Raw genomic sequence first — 14,690 nt, 5'->3', positions numbered from 1 at the left:
TGGATGTGTGTTTTCATGACACCATAAAACCATAAATGGTTCTCTGAAGGAGTAAGATATTGTTGGTAATAAATCTCTGATTACCTTCATAATCTTTAATAGAAATAACTCCTTCTTGCAGCTCTTCTCTTCTCTTCTCTTCTCTTCTCTTCTCTTCTCTTCTCTTCTCTTCTCTTCTCTTCTCTTCTCTTCTCTTCTCTTCTCTTCTCTTCTCTCTCTCCTCTCCTCTCCTCTCCTCTCCTCTCCTCTCCTCTCCTCTCCTCTCCTCTCCTCTCCTCTCCTCTCCTCTCCTCTCCTCTCCTCTCCTCTCCTCTCCTCAGACAGCCTGTCACTCACATGAGAGCGACCAATAGCAAACCACAACCGTCCAACCATCCAATCAATTCCCTGTAGACAAAATCAACTCTCTCCCAACATTAGTTCTTGTTCCAGAGGCCATTTCAATATATGTCACAATAGGGATGAAAAGACAATCACAACTTCTGTTTTAAGGTTTTATTTCCCTATTTCATAAAGAGATTTGTACATTTGCATCCTTTTGTAATATAAAGTTAGCAATATAAAACCAATATATTGACATTTACTTAATTTTCTATAGCTTCGCCTTTCACAAGCTCACTGTAATAAGGTTTGTAGATGGAAAGGAAGGAGGCGTGGGGGGGGGATCACGACGCATTGGGGGTAAGGACAGAGAGGCGAGAGACGGGAGCACGGAGCTACAGAACGAGAGAGGGGAGGGAGGGAAAAAGAAAGAAAGAAAAAAAAATCTGGTACGGTTCCCCAAAACAACTGCCGCTCGGTCCTCACCAGCAGAGAGGCTCTTCCACGTGGTGCCTGGTGGACGGCCTGATCCTCCTCCGCCCCCTGGCGGCCGGCGGTGGCTCCTCCGATTGCTCCGCGTTCCCTGCTCCTCCCCGTTACGGCGGACGGCAGCAGGCTCCGGCCCACAGCGAACGCCGGCAACTCCTCCGCTCCCTTCAGGACGGCCGCCACCCCACCTCGACCCAGGGGCACGGCAGCGAGCTCTCCGTCCCACCGGTCTTCACTCGCTTCAGCACCACCGCCTCGGGCAGCCACTCGCGGTCTTTCCTCATCTGCGCAGCCCGAACTCCTCAGCACTGCGATCCCCCTCAGCAGCGAGGACTCTCTCCGACAGCGCATCCCTCCTTCCTCCCGGGTTTCGGCACCAATGTAATAAGGTTTGTAGATGGGAAGGAAGGAGGCAGGAACCGGCGAACGTTCAAAACTTTAATTCAAAATAAATAAACAAAACGAAAGTAAAACCGCGGGCAGCCCCTCACGGACGACTGCCCGCCCATACATAACAAAACTCAACATAGAGTCCAGGCCTGGTCCTCTCTCGTCTTCCGCTGCCTTCGCTCCTCCTTTTATGCTCCCGTCCCTTGGCCGCGAGACGAGACCGGTGTGTCACGCAGCTGGTACTTATTACCACTCGTCACCGGCCCGCTCTCACGGTCCCTCGCCCCGCTGCTTGCCACACCACACTCACATACATATAATCACAAAAACTGTTTTGTGAATGTTTTCTCATATATTCTGACAGTCATAAAAAATCTCTAAAGAGTCAGAATTCAGTCTGTTGTCACATAGATGTGTTATGATATAAATGACATTGCCTCCTGCTTCAGCTCACTACTGGTGCATTCTCCAAACACAGCCTTGAGTCTTTAGAGCAGCATTTGAGAGATGTGTGGATAGATATCACGCATTCACTGACATCTGTATGCAAACACAGCTGCGTGTGCAGAACGCCTCCAGTCACTTAGTGTCACACCACAACCTGGCTAAAAAATAAACCCAATGAGACAATCTGAACACACTCACTTCACCAATTACATGCAGGCTATTATTGGTGGGAAATCAAAGTAGTGTTAAAGTTATCAGACTGAGACTATAGTGTTCTCATTTAGTCACATACACTAAAGCCAGCTGAAAATGACTTATCATCAATATCCAGAGGCCTTTCCCAGCGGGATAGCCAGTAAACTAATGGTTCGGCGATGACATTAATGGCGTGCGGTAATGACTGCGCAGGAGCTCAATGAGTAGTCTATCTCAAACCATAAAATAAATGTGTGGGTGGATGAGGTTCAGTGAGATGGAAATTAGGGGTTAACTGAAGGATGCAGCAGCTCATTTCAGAATGGCGGGAATTCATATTTCTTTATGATCGCAGTGGGGGTCCACTTAGAGACTGGAGTCTATCTATCTGTCTGTCTGTCTGTCTGTCTGTCTGTCTGTCTGTCTGTCTGTCTGTCTGTCTGTCTGTCTGTCTGTCTGTCTGTCTGTCTGTCTGTCTGTCTGTCTGTCTATCTATCTATCTATCTATCTATCTATCTATCTATCTATCTATCTATCTATCTATCTATCTATCTATCTATCTATCTATCTATCTATCTATCTATCTATCTATCTATCTATCTATCTAGTCTGTCCGGGGGCCTCTTTTTAAAAGGAAGAATGAACCTTATTATACTCTGTCATTTGTATTTAATTCAGTGTCTGGATGCTGAATAACGACAGGTTGAGGGCTTTATTTGAAGTATAGGCTAGACATAAAGCTTATTTTGTTACACACTAACCAACTCTCTGTCATTATTATAATAAGCTTTTACATACGAGAGCATTGACAATTGCATGAAAGTGACTGTTGATTTGCTAAACTGGCTGCATGTGCAGGCACGGTGTAGGCTATATTTCCTAAACTCTCCCGCCATCTAGTGGATAAACATGAGAACATCAACGGCAGGCCCATTGTTTACCTTCAGAGGGCGCTTTGCGGCAGCCGAATCCTCCATTGAGCCGCATTCAAATCAGATCTCTTATGTAATTGTGCTTTATATTTTTATATATTTATTTTATTTATATTTATTAATTTATCTTATATTAATGTGTAGTATTGCACCTGCTGTCATAGTTTTCTCGCATCCAGAAAGGGAAGAAAAAATCACTGCAGTTGCTACACAGGTCAAAATCGTCATCGTGACGTCATACAACAATACGGAAGTGTAACTATCGATTCTAATCTCATCTGTACCTGAAACAAACTGCTTGCACAAACAATATCCTGTCCGTAAAAAAAAAAAAAAAAAAAAAAAAAAAAAACTAACAAAACAAAAAACTAACAAATATTTCTACTAAACAAATGCAGAAATACGTGTTGCAATTTAAGCGTCTGGTGTTTTGTTAGCATTCTCGAACAGGTGTATAACAACAGCAGTATAATTAACTTAGTTATGTAGTGTTGCTTTAAAAGGAAGAAGAAGAACACACAGCTGTAAACATTTATTCTGTATCTGAAGTTGGAATTATGGATCAGTACTCATTGGTGAAAGTCATTGGCGAAGGATCTTTTGGTCGAGCTCTCTTGGTCCAGCCAATAAACGGGGAGAAACTAAATTATGTTATGAAGGAAATACGTCTGCCAAAGGTAATGAAATCTATAAATAAAAAAAATAAAAATACAGTATGTACTGATCATACTAATAACAATGGTTTCTGTGCTGTATTGTGCTGATGTTATATTGATCTCACTCATGCATTTATTATAGGCTGAATCTGGGATGAGGAACAGCAGAAGAGAAGCTGTGCTCCTGTCCAGAATGAAGCATACAAACATTGTGGCATTCAAAGATTCTTTTGAAGGTTTGCCAGGGGTGTTTTATATACTGTAAATGACTGAAACTTCACAAGATCAGTGGCTGTAAAACTCTCTCTCTCTCTCTCTCTCTCTCTCTCTCTCTCTCTCTCTCTCTCTCTCTCTCTCTCTCTCTCTCCCTCTCTCCCTCTCTCTCTCTCTCTCTCTCTCTCTCTCTCTCTCTCTCTCTCTCTCTCTCTCTCTCTCTCTCTCAGATGACGGTCATCTGTACATTGTGATGGAGTTCTGTAGTGGTGGAGATCTTCTTCAAAGGATACGGCAGCAAAAAGATGTTCTGTTCTCTGAGGACATGGTATGACAAAGATGATAGTAACCTTGTCAGATTAATTCTTTAAATTAACCAGGTCTATGGTCATATGGTAACACCAATCAGGAATGTTTGATTAGTTAACTTCTTTAGTTAGCATGGATTAAGAATTAGCGCAACTTCTACAGCATTTTAAATTATGGAAATCAAGTGTATGGTAACACTTTACAATAAGGTTCATTAGTTAACATTAGTTAATTAAATTATTTTACAGGAACTAATAATGAACTGCACTTAAAAAGCATGAATTTATCTGTGTTGTTAATTTCCCCATTTACTTATACATTATTATTACACGGCTCTGTGAAATACTTGATTCTGATTGGTCAATCGCGCATTCCAGCGGTATGCATTCCCAGATAACTCCCGCTCATCCGGCTACTACGAGTTATCCTGACCGGTACTACTTCTATGCTTAACGCTGGCGCCATCTTGTGGCTTAAACATCCGTGGGTTTCAATGGAAGACTTCAAGGCAGGTTTCCTTTATGATGTTTTTAATATAGATATTTTTCTTACACAAACGCATCGATTCGAATCAGAAGGCTCTATTAACCCATCGGAGCCGTGTGGAGCACGTTATTTGACGGACAGCTGCATTTTTTATGGACTTCAAACACAACTACAACTACTGCTTGGATTAACGTTAGCCTGGACTTTTTAAATATAACTCCGATTGTATTTGTCTGAAAGAAGAATGTCATGTACACCTACGATAACTTGAGGGTGAGTAAATCATAGACTTTGTTTCATTTTTGGGTGAACTAACCCTTACAACATTCATTTTCAACATTTAGCAAGGGCATTTGGCAAATCTTCAGCAATAGATAAAGGCTTAAAGCAGGTTGGAACTGTTTTTCTTCGCGGAAGCTTTGCGTAAGAGCGAATAAAATATTTAATCTGAAGACAATAAAAACAGTCCATAAAAAAATGCATCTGTCCGTCAAATAACGTGCTCCACACGACTCCGATGGGTTAATAGAGCCTTCTGATTCGAATCGATGCGTTTGTGTAAGAAAAATATCTATATTAAAAACGTTATAAAGGAAACCCGCCTTGAAGTCTTCCATTGTAACCCACGGCTGTTTAAGCCACAAGATGGCGCCAGCGTTAAGCATAGAAGTAGTACCGGTCAAGTAGTACCCGTATGAGCGGGTGTTATCTGGAAATAACATACCGCTGGAATGCGCGATTGACCAATCAGAATCAAGTATTTCACAGAGCCGTGTAATAACATTAGTTAATGCACTGCGAACAAACGAATTAACAAGCAATACATTTTAATTTAAAATATTTTTAGGCTTTTTCATAGCCCTTTTCATATATATATACACACACACAGCTCTGGAAAAAATTAAGAGACCACTTAACATTGAGAAATCTAATTTTTTCCAGAACTGTATATATATATATATATATATATATATATATATATATATATATATATATATATATATATATATATATATATATATATGTCACAGTGCATAAAATAAAATAAAAATGTACTTATATGTTACTTATATGTACTTGTATATCTATATCTATCTTGTTTCTTTCTTTTATTTTGGACAAAGTATGACCTGGGTGTATTTTTTGGTGAGAGAACCTTTTGAAACCAAAATAGAAATACTAACAAATATGGTATTATTGTGTTACATGAGTTGTTAGTAGAATATACATCCTTTCCCCCCTTTTTATGTAATAAGTATTAGATTTTGAATAATTAATGATTAAAAGTAATTAAGAACTGTGTGTTTTTTGTTTTAAATAAAGTCCATTTACTGTTGTCATCTCTCTGTTGTAGATCCTGAAGTGGTTCACACAGATGTGTCTAGGCACCAAATACATTCACGACCAGAGAGTTCTTCACAGGGATTTAAAATCAAAGGTGCATGTCACTTTGTGTCTGGTAACGTTTTTCTTTATTAATTAAAATGTTTAATTTATTATTTATTTTACAAAACAAAATTGACTACAAAGAAAGGAAGCCTGAAGTGTAATATTTCTATAATAATTTTTGTACATTAAGTTTTCAGCCTCAACTTTTCTGCCCTGCAAAGGCAAAATACTGTACTGTAACTACACTATTGTTATTACGTATTGTTTTCAGCTGATCGTTTTGATTAAAACTAAAACTGTGGGGTGCAACCAATAGTAAAAACATCAAGATGAATTTTCACACTCTGTTTTCTCTCAGTCTAAACATCTACAAATTTAGAGCTAGTTTTAGTTACAGTATTGTTTGGCTTTTGTAGGCCAGTGTTTTCAAATCAAATTACAGTCTAATGAATTAAAAGTTGCAAGTGGAGGAATCATTAATGCATGAATGGATGTTATTATTACATACATGAAAGCCAGTGCTAGTTTCCTTCTCGTCTCCATTGCAGAACATTTTCTTGACAGACAGTGGAACTGTGAAGGTGGGCGATTTTGGTTCAGCTTGTACTCTAAACAGGTATTCAACCAAATTGCTGTCATTTGTTTACAATTCACTGCAAGTATCCAGTCATGTGAGTGACAGGTTTAGATACGCACTGATGTTATTTGTATTTCTACAGTGCAAAAGCGTATGCTCAGACCTATGTGGGTACTCCATATTATGTGTCTCCAGAGATATGGGACAACAAACCTTACAATAATAAAAGGTACAACTTTCCTGATAATAATTCCCTTGACTTGACACCAGCTTTACTTTTGAAACTACATTAAAACTAATATGCGCATATATTGCAGTGACGTCTGGTCTCTTGGCTGTGTCTTGTATGAACTTTGCACCCTGCAACATCCGGTATTTTCCTCTTGACATTCTCAAATTGTATAGTTGCAATGACTTTATACATCAGACAGTGTAAAGAGTTGCACTTCTAGCTGTGTGTTTTAGATTATTAAGGAACCTGCCCTAGCATTTCCATGTATTCTTTGACTGTCAACCGTCCCTTCATCAGTTTCAGGCTCGTAGCTGGAAGAGTCTGATCTTGAAGGTGTGTCGAGGGACGTACGCACCTTTACCCAGTCACTTCCCATATGAGCTGCACTACCTCATCAAACACATGTTCAAGACGAACCCTAGAGACAGACCCTCTATACACACAATCCTCAGCTCTCACCGCGCGTCCCGACTGCTGCAGAAACACATGACGCCAGAGGTACTGCACCGCACTCTTCATGGACAATATTTTGAAAAAGCATCCCGATTTTGATCAGGAGGAAATCATGATGAATCATGATTGTCATTGTAACAAAATTACAATAATTAATATTTCTGTATGGCTCAATCCAGTCAGCAGCTTTTAAAAACAGAACGAGAGCAACGATGTCTGATGATTTTAAAGCCAATAATTTATAAACAATATAAAAATTATAAATCAAGATAGAAGTCATTGATTGACAATAGCAGTCATGTGATTTTCAGTGAGATTATATATTCATCATTTTCATTAGATGATCATTTTGCCTGAAACTTGAAAAAAACTGTATCAAGGGTCAATGACATGATGCTCAAGTTTGTCTAAATTATTGTAAAAAAATAAATACAAGGTGAGAAATGCGAAAGTAATGTAATACATTACTTTCCAGAAAAGTAACTAAGTACTGCAATTAGTTACTTTTTTAGGGAGTAACATAATATTGTAACACTACTTGTGAAAGCAACCCCAAACCTGGTCACAATTATCTTAAAAGAATTACCCACTCAGAGAGTATGCGATTTCAAATGCAGCCTAAATCTCTTGAAATATCAGATCATTTGATAAACTTTTGACAAGACAAGGTTAGTTCAGGTAAGATTTCTTGTCTTTGGTGCGGCTCCCCAAAAAACGGATTATATTTAAGAATTGAGTCATTCAGTGTCGACTCAACCAGAGGTCCCTTGCTAAAAAGTTTTGATTTTGATCATTTTTTTCTGGTGAAAGAAATATAGAAATGAATCTGGAAGACATTAATGCATTAATGAGGGACAGGCAATAAGAAAAAAAATATATAAAACCATCTCGAGATTAAAGTCAACTTAATTTTAGTAGTTAATAGTAGTTAACTTAATAATAGTTTATTCTCAACATTTTATTTCTACGTTTTTTTTCTCTCGAAAATCTTGTATTATAAAGACTTTAAATGATCTGATATTTTAAGAGACCTAGACATTTTTACCCATCTGTAATTTGGCTCTAAATCTCAAGTGAAAATTGTCCTTTTAAACCTCCAAATACTCAGTAAATATACAGTCATTACATTTAATATTTTAGCTTTCTCTAGTAATGTTTGTCTTTCTTCAGAAAAAATTACAAAATCAAAAATGTAAGCCGGATAAGTTTTTTAATTTGGTTAAATAATGATTAAGATGTGTACTTAAATCTGCATGTATCTAAGGTGTAAGGAAAATATGTTATGACTTAATTTGCTGGTAAAACCACATGACATCAGACATTTTCACAAAAAACCCACAATAAACACATGATTAACAACAAAGATCGCAGACGGCCCCAGATTACTGTTGTTCAACATTCACTGCTCGTTGAAACATCGCACTCTTACTTTATCCGGACAACCTCAGTATCATTAGACAGAAGAAAGACTCCAGCTTCGATATTTGAACACTGTTTATGATAAAAACTTGGGTTGCAGTGACATTCATTTCTTAATTTATGTCAGGAGTGCAAAATAATCGATCTGTATTGATTGATATTTTGAATGGAATATCACACGCAAATGAATTCTTTCTCGTCTGAGAAATTTGTTTCTCAGTTGTGTCCACACAGCTCGCAAAGGACAGTTTTCAGTTCAGCTTTTAGTTCAAAAGTGCTTGTATATGGAAAAATATTTATTAAAAATATTTATTTATTATCATACAGCTTCGCTTGTAGTGAGTCAACCTTATTGATAGACTAACTTATTCATTTTTGATCAGGACCATTGCAAGTAGGAGAGTCCCGTATGGAAAAGAACAGCAGTGATGACTCAGCTTCTCGTAAGAGGTGGGCAGTCGGATCGTGTAATACGGTGCTGGGGGTCCTGGGAAATGCTGACATAATTTCCACGAGTAGCATGGAAACTAACCTCATTTCAGGTATAGCAACACTGATATGTGTAACATTGGTGATCCACGGAAGAGGCGAGGTTTTGAACCCAAATGCAGTCTTTATTTGAACACTTAACATAAATCAATATCAAAACAAAGACTTGGCAAAACAAACAAAAGACTAGACTTGACTTGACATAGACTTGACAAACACTCACCAACAGCAGGTTACACGCATCAATAACTGACAAAGACTATGGCAAACATGAGGGCTTAAATACACAAGGGCAAGTGACAAAACGAGGGACACCTGTGAACAATGATAAACAATAAACCAATGAGAACAAGACACAGGAACACGAGGCAGAAACACATGAGGGCATGGAATCACATGACAAAGGACCACATGACAAGACCAGGAAGTGCATGACAAAACATGACAGTGAACATGAAACCTTAAAACATGAAACATGAACCTACACCAAAACACCTTTGTGACAGATCCCCCCCTCTATGGGCGGCCCCTGACGCCCATACATAAACCAAACAATCAACAAAGTCTTGGGGGGCGGACTTGGGGGAGGGATGGTGGGCCAGGCCCGTGCCAAGGCACCGGACCAGGACCCTGGCGTAGCTGGGACGGGCCTGGGAGCGTGGGCGGACCCGGACCGTGAGGCGTGGGCGGACCCGGACCGTGAGGCGTGGGCGGACCCGGACCGTGAGGCGTGGGCGGACCCGGACCGTGAGGCGTGGGCGGACCCGGACCGTGAGGCGTGGGCGGACCCGGACCGTGAGGCGTGGGCGGACCCGGACCGTGAGGCGTGGGCGGACCCGGACCGTGAGGCGTGGGCGGACCCGGACCGTGAGGCGTGGGCGGACCCGGACCGTGAGGCGTGGGCGGACCCGGACCGTGAGGCGTGGGCGGACCCGGACCGTGAGGCGTGGGCGGACCCGGACCGTGAGGCGTGGGCGGACCCGGACCGTGAGGCGTGGGCGGACCCGGACCGTGAGGCGTGGGCGGACCCGGACCGTGAGGCGTGGACGGACCCGGACCGTGAGGCGTGGACGGACCCGGACCGTGAGGCGTGGACGGGCTTGGACCCCCGGGCGTGGACGGGCTTGGACCCCCGGGCGTGGACGGGCTTGGACCCCCGGGCGTGGACGGGCTTGGACCCCCGGGCGTGGACGGGCTTGGACCCCCGGGCGTGGACGGGCTTGGACCCCCGGGCGTGGACGGGCTTGGACCCCCGGGCGTGGACGGGCTTGGACCCCCGGGCGTGGACGGGCTTGGACCCCCGGGCGTGGACGGGCTAGGACCCCCGGGCGTGGACGGGCTAGGACCCCCGGGCGTGGACGGGCTAGGACCCCCGGGCGTGGACGGGCTAGGACCCCCGGGCGTGGACGGGCTTGGACCCCCGGGCGTGGACGGGCTTGGACCCCCGGGCGTGGACGGGCTTGGACCCCCGGGCGTGGACAGGCTTGGACCCCCGGGCGTGGACAGGCTTGGACCCTCGGGCGTGGACAGGCTTGGACCCTCGGGCGTGGACAGGCTTGGACCCTCGGGCGTGGACAGGCTTGGACCCTCGGGCGTGGACAGGCTTGGACCCTCGGGCGTGGACAGGCTTGGACCCTCGGGCGTGGACAGGCTTGGACCCTCGGGCGTGGACGGCCATGGCGGTAGAGACAGTTCAAGGGGCCATGGCGGTAGAGGCAGTTCAAGGGGCCATGGCGGTAGAGGCAGTTCAAGGGGCCATGGCGGTAGAGGCAGTTCAAGGGGCCATGGCGGTAGAGGCAGTTCAAGGGGCCATGGCGGTAGAGGCAGTTCAAGGGGCCATGGCGGTTCAGGCAGTTCAAGGGGCCATGGCGGTAGAGGCAGTTCAAGGGGCCATGGCGGTTCAGGCAGTTCAAGGGGCCATGGCGGTTCAGGCAGTTCAAGGGGCCATGGCGGTTCAGGCAGTTCAAGGGGCCCCTTGCCCCCCCCCAAAATTTTCTTGGAGGAAGCTACGGGCTTGTGGGCTGGAGCCAGGAAGTGGGCTGGAGCCGGAGCGGGCTCATGGGCTGGAGCCTGGACTGGGGCTGGAGCCGGAGCGGGCTCATGGGCTGGAGCCAGGACGTGGGCTGGAGCCGGAGCGGGCTCAAGGGCTGGAGCCAGGACGTGGGCTGGAGCCGGAGCGGGCTCAAGGGCTGGAGCCTGGACTGGAGCTGGAGCCGGAGCGGGCTCATGGGCTGGAGCCTGGACTGGGGCTGGAGCCGGAGCGGGCTCATGGGCTGGAGCCTGGACTGGGGCTGGAGCCGGAGCGGGCTCATGGGCTGGAGCCTGGACTGGGGCTGGAGCCGGAGCGGGCTCAAGGGCTGGAGCCAGGACGTGGGCTGGAGCTGGAGCGGGCTCGTGGCCTGGAGCATGGACGTGGCCTGGAGCATGGACGTGGCCTGGAGCATGGACGTGGCCTGGAGCATGGACGTGGCCTGGAGCATGGACGTGGCCTGGAGCATGGACGTGGCCTGGAGCATGGACGTGGGCTGGAGCATGGACGTGGGCTGGAGCATGGACTTCTGTGGGACTAGGGGGCTCCTCCTCCACAGTCCCCACCGTAAATGAGGAGCCACTAACCAGGAGGGCATGGTCAATGTATCCCTCCAGGGATAAGTGGATTTTCCCTCCTGGGAGATGGGAGCGCAGAGGTTCATTCAACCCAAATCTAAAAATGTCTTTCAGCGCCACATCATTAAAATCCACCGCATGAGAGAGTCCACAAAACTCCACCACATAGTCCTCGAGGCAACGGTGGCCCTGGCGGAGACGCAACAGGCAAACTGCTGGGTTCATTTTGGAGGTCAGTTATTCTGTAACATTGGTGATCCACGGAAGAGGCGAGGTTTTGAACCCAAATGCAGTCTTTATTTGAACACTTAACATAAATCAATATCAAAACAAAGACTTGGCAAAACAAACAAAAGACTAGACTTGACTAAACTTGACTTGACATAGACTTGACTTGACAAACACTCACCAACAGCAGGTTACACGCATCAATAACTGACAAAGACTATGGCAAACATGAGGGCTTAAATACACAAGGGCAAGTGACAAAACGAGGGACACCTGTGAACAATGATAAACAATAAACCAATGAGAACAAGACACAGGAACACGAGGCAGAAACACATGAGGGCATGGAATCACATGACAAAGGACCACATGACAAGACCAGGAAGTGCATGACAAAACATGACAGTGAACATGAAACCTTAAAACATGAAACATGAACCTACACCAAAACACCTTTGTGACAATATGCACTATGCCATTACAGTTTTTGTTCATGTACCATGGTACTTTTGTGGAAATACTTGGAGTGCCATGTATAATATATATAAAATAATATTCCCCTTTAAAACATAAGCAAAATATCCATGATTGATAAAATGGTTATGAAGGGTAGGGCTTGTATGAGTGGATAGTGTCAGTTCTTGCATTCTCTGGTTGTGTTACAGAGTCCGAGAGTGTGGAGACCCAGCAGAGACGGGTGAGGAAACAATGGGACAAAGATCCACCAGAGAGACTCCTGAGTGTTCTGGAGAAAGCGCAGCTTTGTTTTGGCTTTGAGACGTACACTATACACAGAGACGGTGAGTCTGTTCACATGACATACATCAGTTTATGAGTGAACAGCTGACTGAAGGCCCCGATATACTTCAAGCGATTTAGAAGAACCAACTGGTATGACGTAATTTCATACAAAATCAGGCCTAAACAAAGTTAGTTTTGTGTATGTCTTTGGATTTCCAAACAGCTTGCCAAAGCAAAATCTTGAAAGCAGTTGTGCTGCTATATATTTTTGTGGAAACCGTGATGTATTTTTTTTCTCAAAAAGCACAGCATTTATTTGAAATAGATTTGTTTTGTAACATTGCAAAAGTCTTTACCATATTTTTTTAGCAATTTAAATGTCCTTGATTAATAAAAGTATTAATTTCTTTTAAATTAATCTTACTGACCCCTACATTGTGGTCGGTAGTTAAAAAAATATAATTTTATAGTTTTTCATTCCTGCCTGACGTCTTAATTTGCAGCCTACGCTCCCATTCTTCCCTCTGTAGGTGTTTGATATTGTAGATAATTATTATCTTTTGACAATGTCAGGGATGACCTAAAGTTCATTGAGTTTACACGTATGCAATCGGGTCAGATGATGCCCACTGACACCGCCTCGGTAAAACCCCAAAATGTTTTTCGTGAGTCATTTTCATGGTGACCTACATCTGAAGAGTCATTTATTACACTGATAACAACTGCAGAAGAGCAACGTGGAGTAGGGAGAAAAAGTATTTTAGATATGTCACTGCATTAGATGCAAAATATCAAAGCAAGCAACATTCATTTGAAAGAAATGCACTGTAGACCAAACTCTCTCTCTCTCTCTCTCTCTCTCTCTCTCTCTCTCTCTCTCTCTCTCTCTCTCTCTCTCTCTCTCTCTCTCTCTCTCTATATATATTTATTTATATACAACATAATAAATGAAATCTAAAACTTTTTTGTGAACAGTATGTCTGTTTATTGTTTGTTTTTTATCTATCTGTCTACGTAAGCTGTAAATGTACTCTAATGCTGTATTGAAATAAAGGTGTAGTGCCACTGCCTGTGCATAATGGGATTATTTTCTCATCAGGTTCTGTAAGCCCAGAGCCTGGAGACAAAGTGGACGGCCCCGAGGAGACGATCACAGACTTCAGTAGACTGGAGCCGCGCTCAGATGATGAAGACACGTGAGTTTCTCCTGTTTTCACTCTCTCTCAGTACCGTGTCTCATATCTCCACCCGCCCCGTTCGTTCCTATAAACCTCACGTTACTCTTCTGAATGCAGGGATTTTGAAGAGGAGTGTCCGTATGACTGGATAGACGAACTAGAGAAGATGGTGGATGAACACTAGCAACTCACAAGTGTGTTATTGTGTAAAACGTGTAAATATGGTTCATTTGATTTAGATTCTGAAATTCTGAAAGTTCTGAAAGCCTGTTTATTCTTAAGACAAAACCGTCTTTCATTTTTATATAAGATCCTTCATGTGTGAACAGACGTTTTGAGTGTGCTTTTTTTATGACACAACAGAATATATCATTTATTATGTGTACAGTGAAGGTGACCATGGTAACAGATTTTTGTTTAATAACAGAAATCAATCATTGTCTTGTTTAAGCCGAATAAGTTACCAAATACTAAATAAACAATAAAGAAGAGCATATGAATCTCACCTGTCAAGAATTATATATATATATATATATATATATATATATATATATATATATATATATATATATATATATATATATATATATATATATATATTATGTGTGTACAGTATACACCTATCAGGCATAACATTATGACCACGACAGGTAAAGTGAATAACACTGATTGCCTCTTTATCACGGCACCTGTTAGTGGGTGGGATATAATAGGCAGCAAATTAACATTTTGTCCTCAAAATAGATGTGTTAGAAGCAGGAAAAATGGTCAAGCGTAAGGATTTGAGAGAGTCTGACAAGGGCCAAATTGTGATGGCTAGACGACTGGGTCAGAGCATCTCCAAAACTGCAGCTCTTGTGGGGTGTTCCCGGTCTGCAGTGGAGAATTGGCAGCCAAAGCTCACTGATGCATGTGAGGAGTGATGGCTGGCCCGTGTGG

General features: G+C 43.3%; 1 protein-coding gene across 1 annotated transcript; it reads left to right on the top strand.

Annotated features, from left to right (window-relative positions):
* Positions 1-3,125: 3,125 nt before the first annotated feature.
* nek3 (NIMA related kinase 3) lies at positions 3,126-14,275 on the top strand. The gene is made up of 13 exons (XM_067450753.1): positions 3,126-3,451; positions 3,573-3,666; positions 3,874-3,971; positions 5,793-5,876; positions 6,376-6,443; positions 6,547-6,633; positions 6,722-6,776; positions 6,934-7,134; positions 8,743-8,755; positions 8,892-9,050; positions 12,498-12,632; positions 13,673-13,769; positions 13,869-14,275. Exons 1-13 carry the CDS (start codon positions 3,332-3,334, stop codon positions 13,933-13,935), a joined length of 1,278 nt encoding a protein of 425 aa, XP_067306854.1. The 5' UTR covers positions 3,126-3,331; the 3' UTR covers positions 13,936-14,275.
* Positions 14,276-14,690: the final 415 nt, after the last annotated feature.

This window comes from Pseudorasbora parva, chromosome 8, assembly GCF_024679245.1.
Source record: "Pseudorasbora parva isolate DD20220531a chromosome 8, ASM2467924v1, whole genome shotgun sequence".
In the NCBI taxonomy this organism is placed as follows: Eukaryota; Metazoa; Chordata; class Actinopteri; order Cypriniformes; family Gobionidae; genus Pseudorasbora; species Pseudorasbora parva.
Note: the sequence above shows the minus strand (reverse complement) of the source record. Positions and strands in the feature narration are given on the sequence as shown.

Excerpts from the sequence above, each read along its gene's own strand:
- nek3 (XM_067450753.1), top strand. The coding sequence starts at position 3,332 with ATGGATCAGTACTCATTGGTGAAAGTCATTGGCGAAGGATCTTTTGGT. Across the intron at positions 9,051-12,497 it reads GGAAACTAACCTCATTTCAG|AGTCCGAGAGTGTGGAGACC; the intron begins GTATAGCAACAC and ends GTTGTGTTACAG. Across the intron at positions 12,633-13,672 it reads GTACACTATACACAGAGACG|GTTCTGTAAGCCCAGAGCCT; the intron begins GTGAGTCTGTTC and ends TTTTCTCATCAG.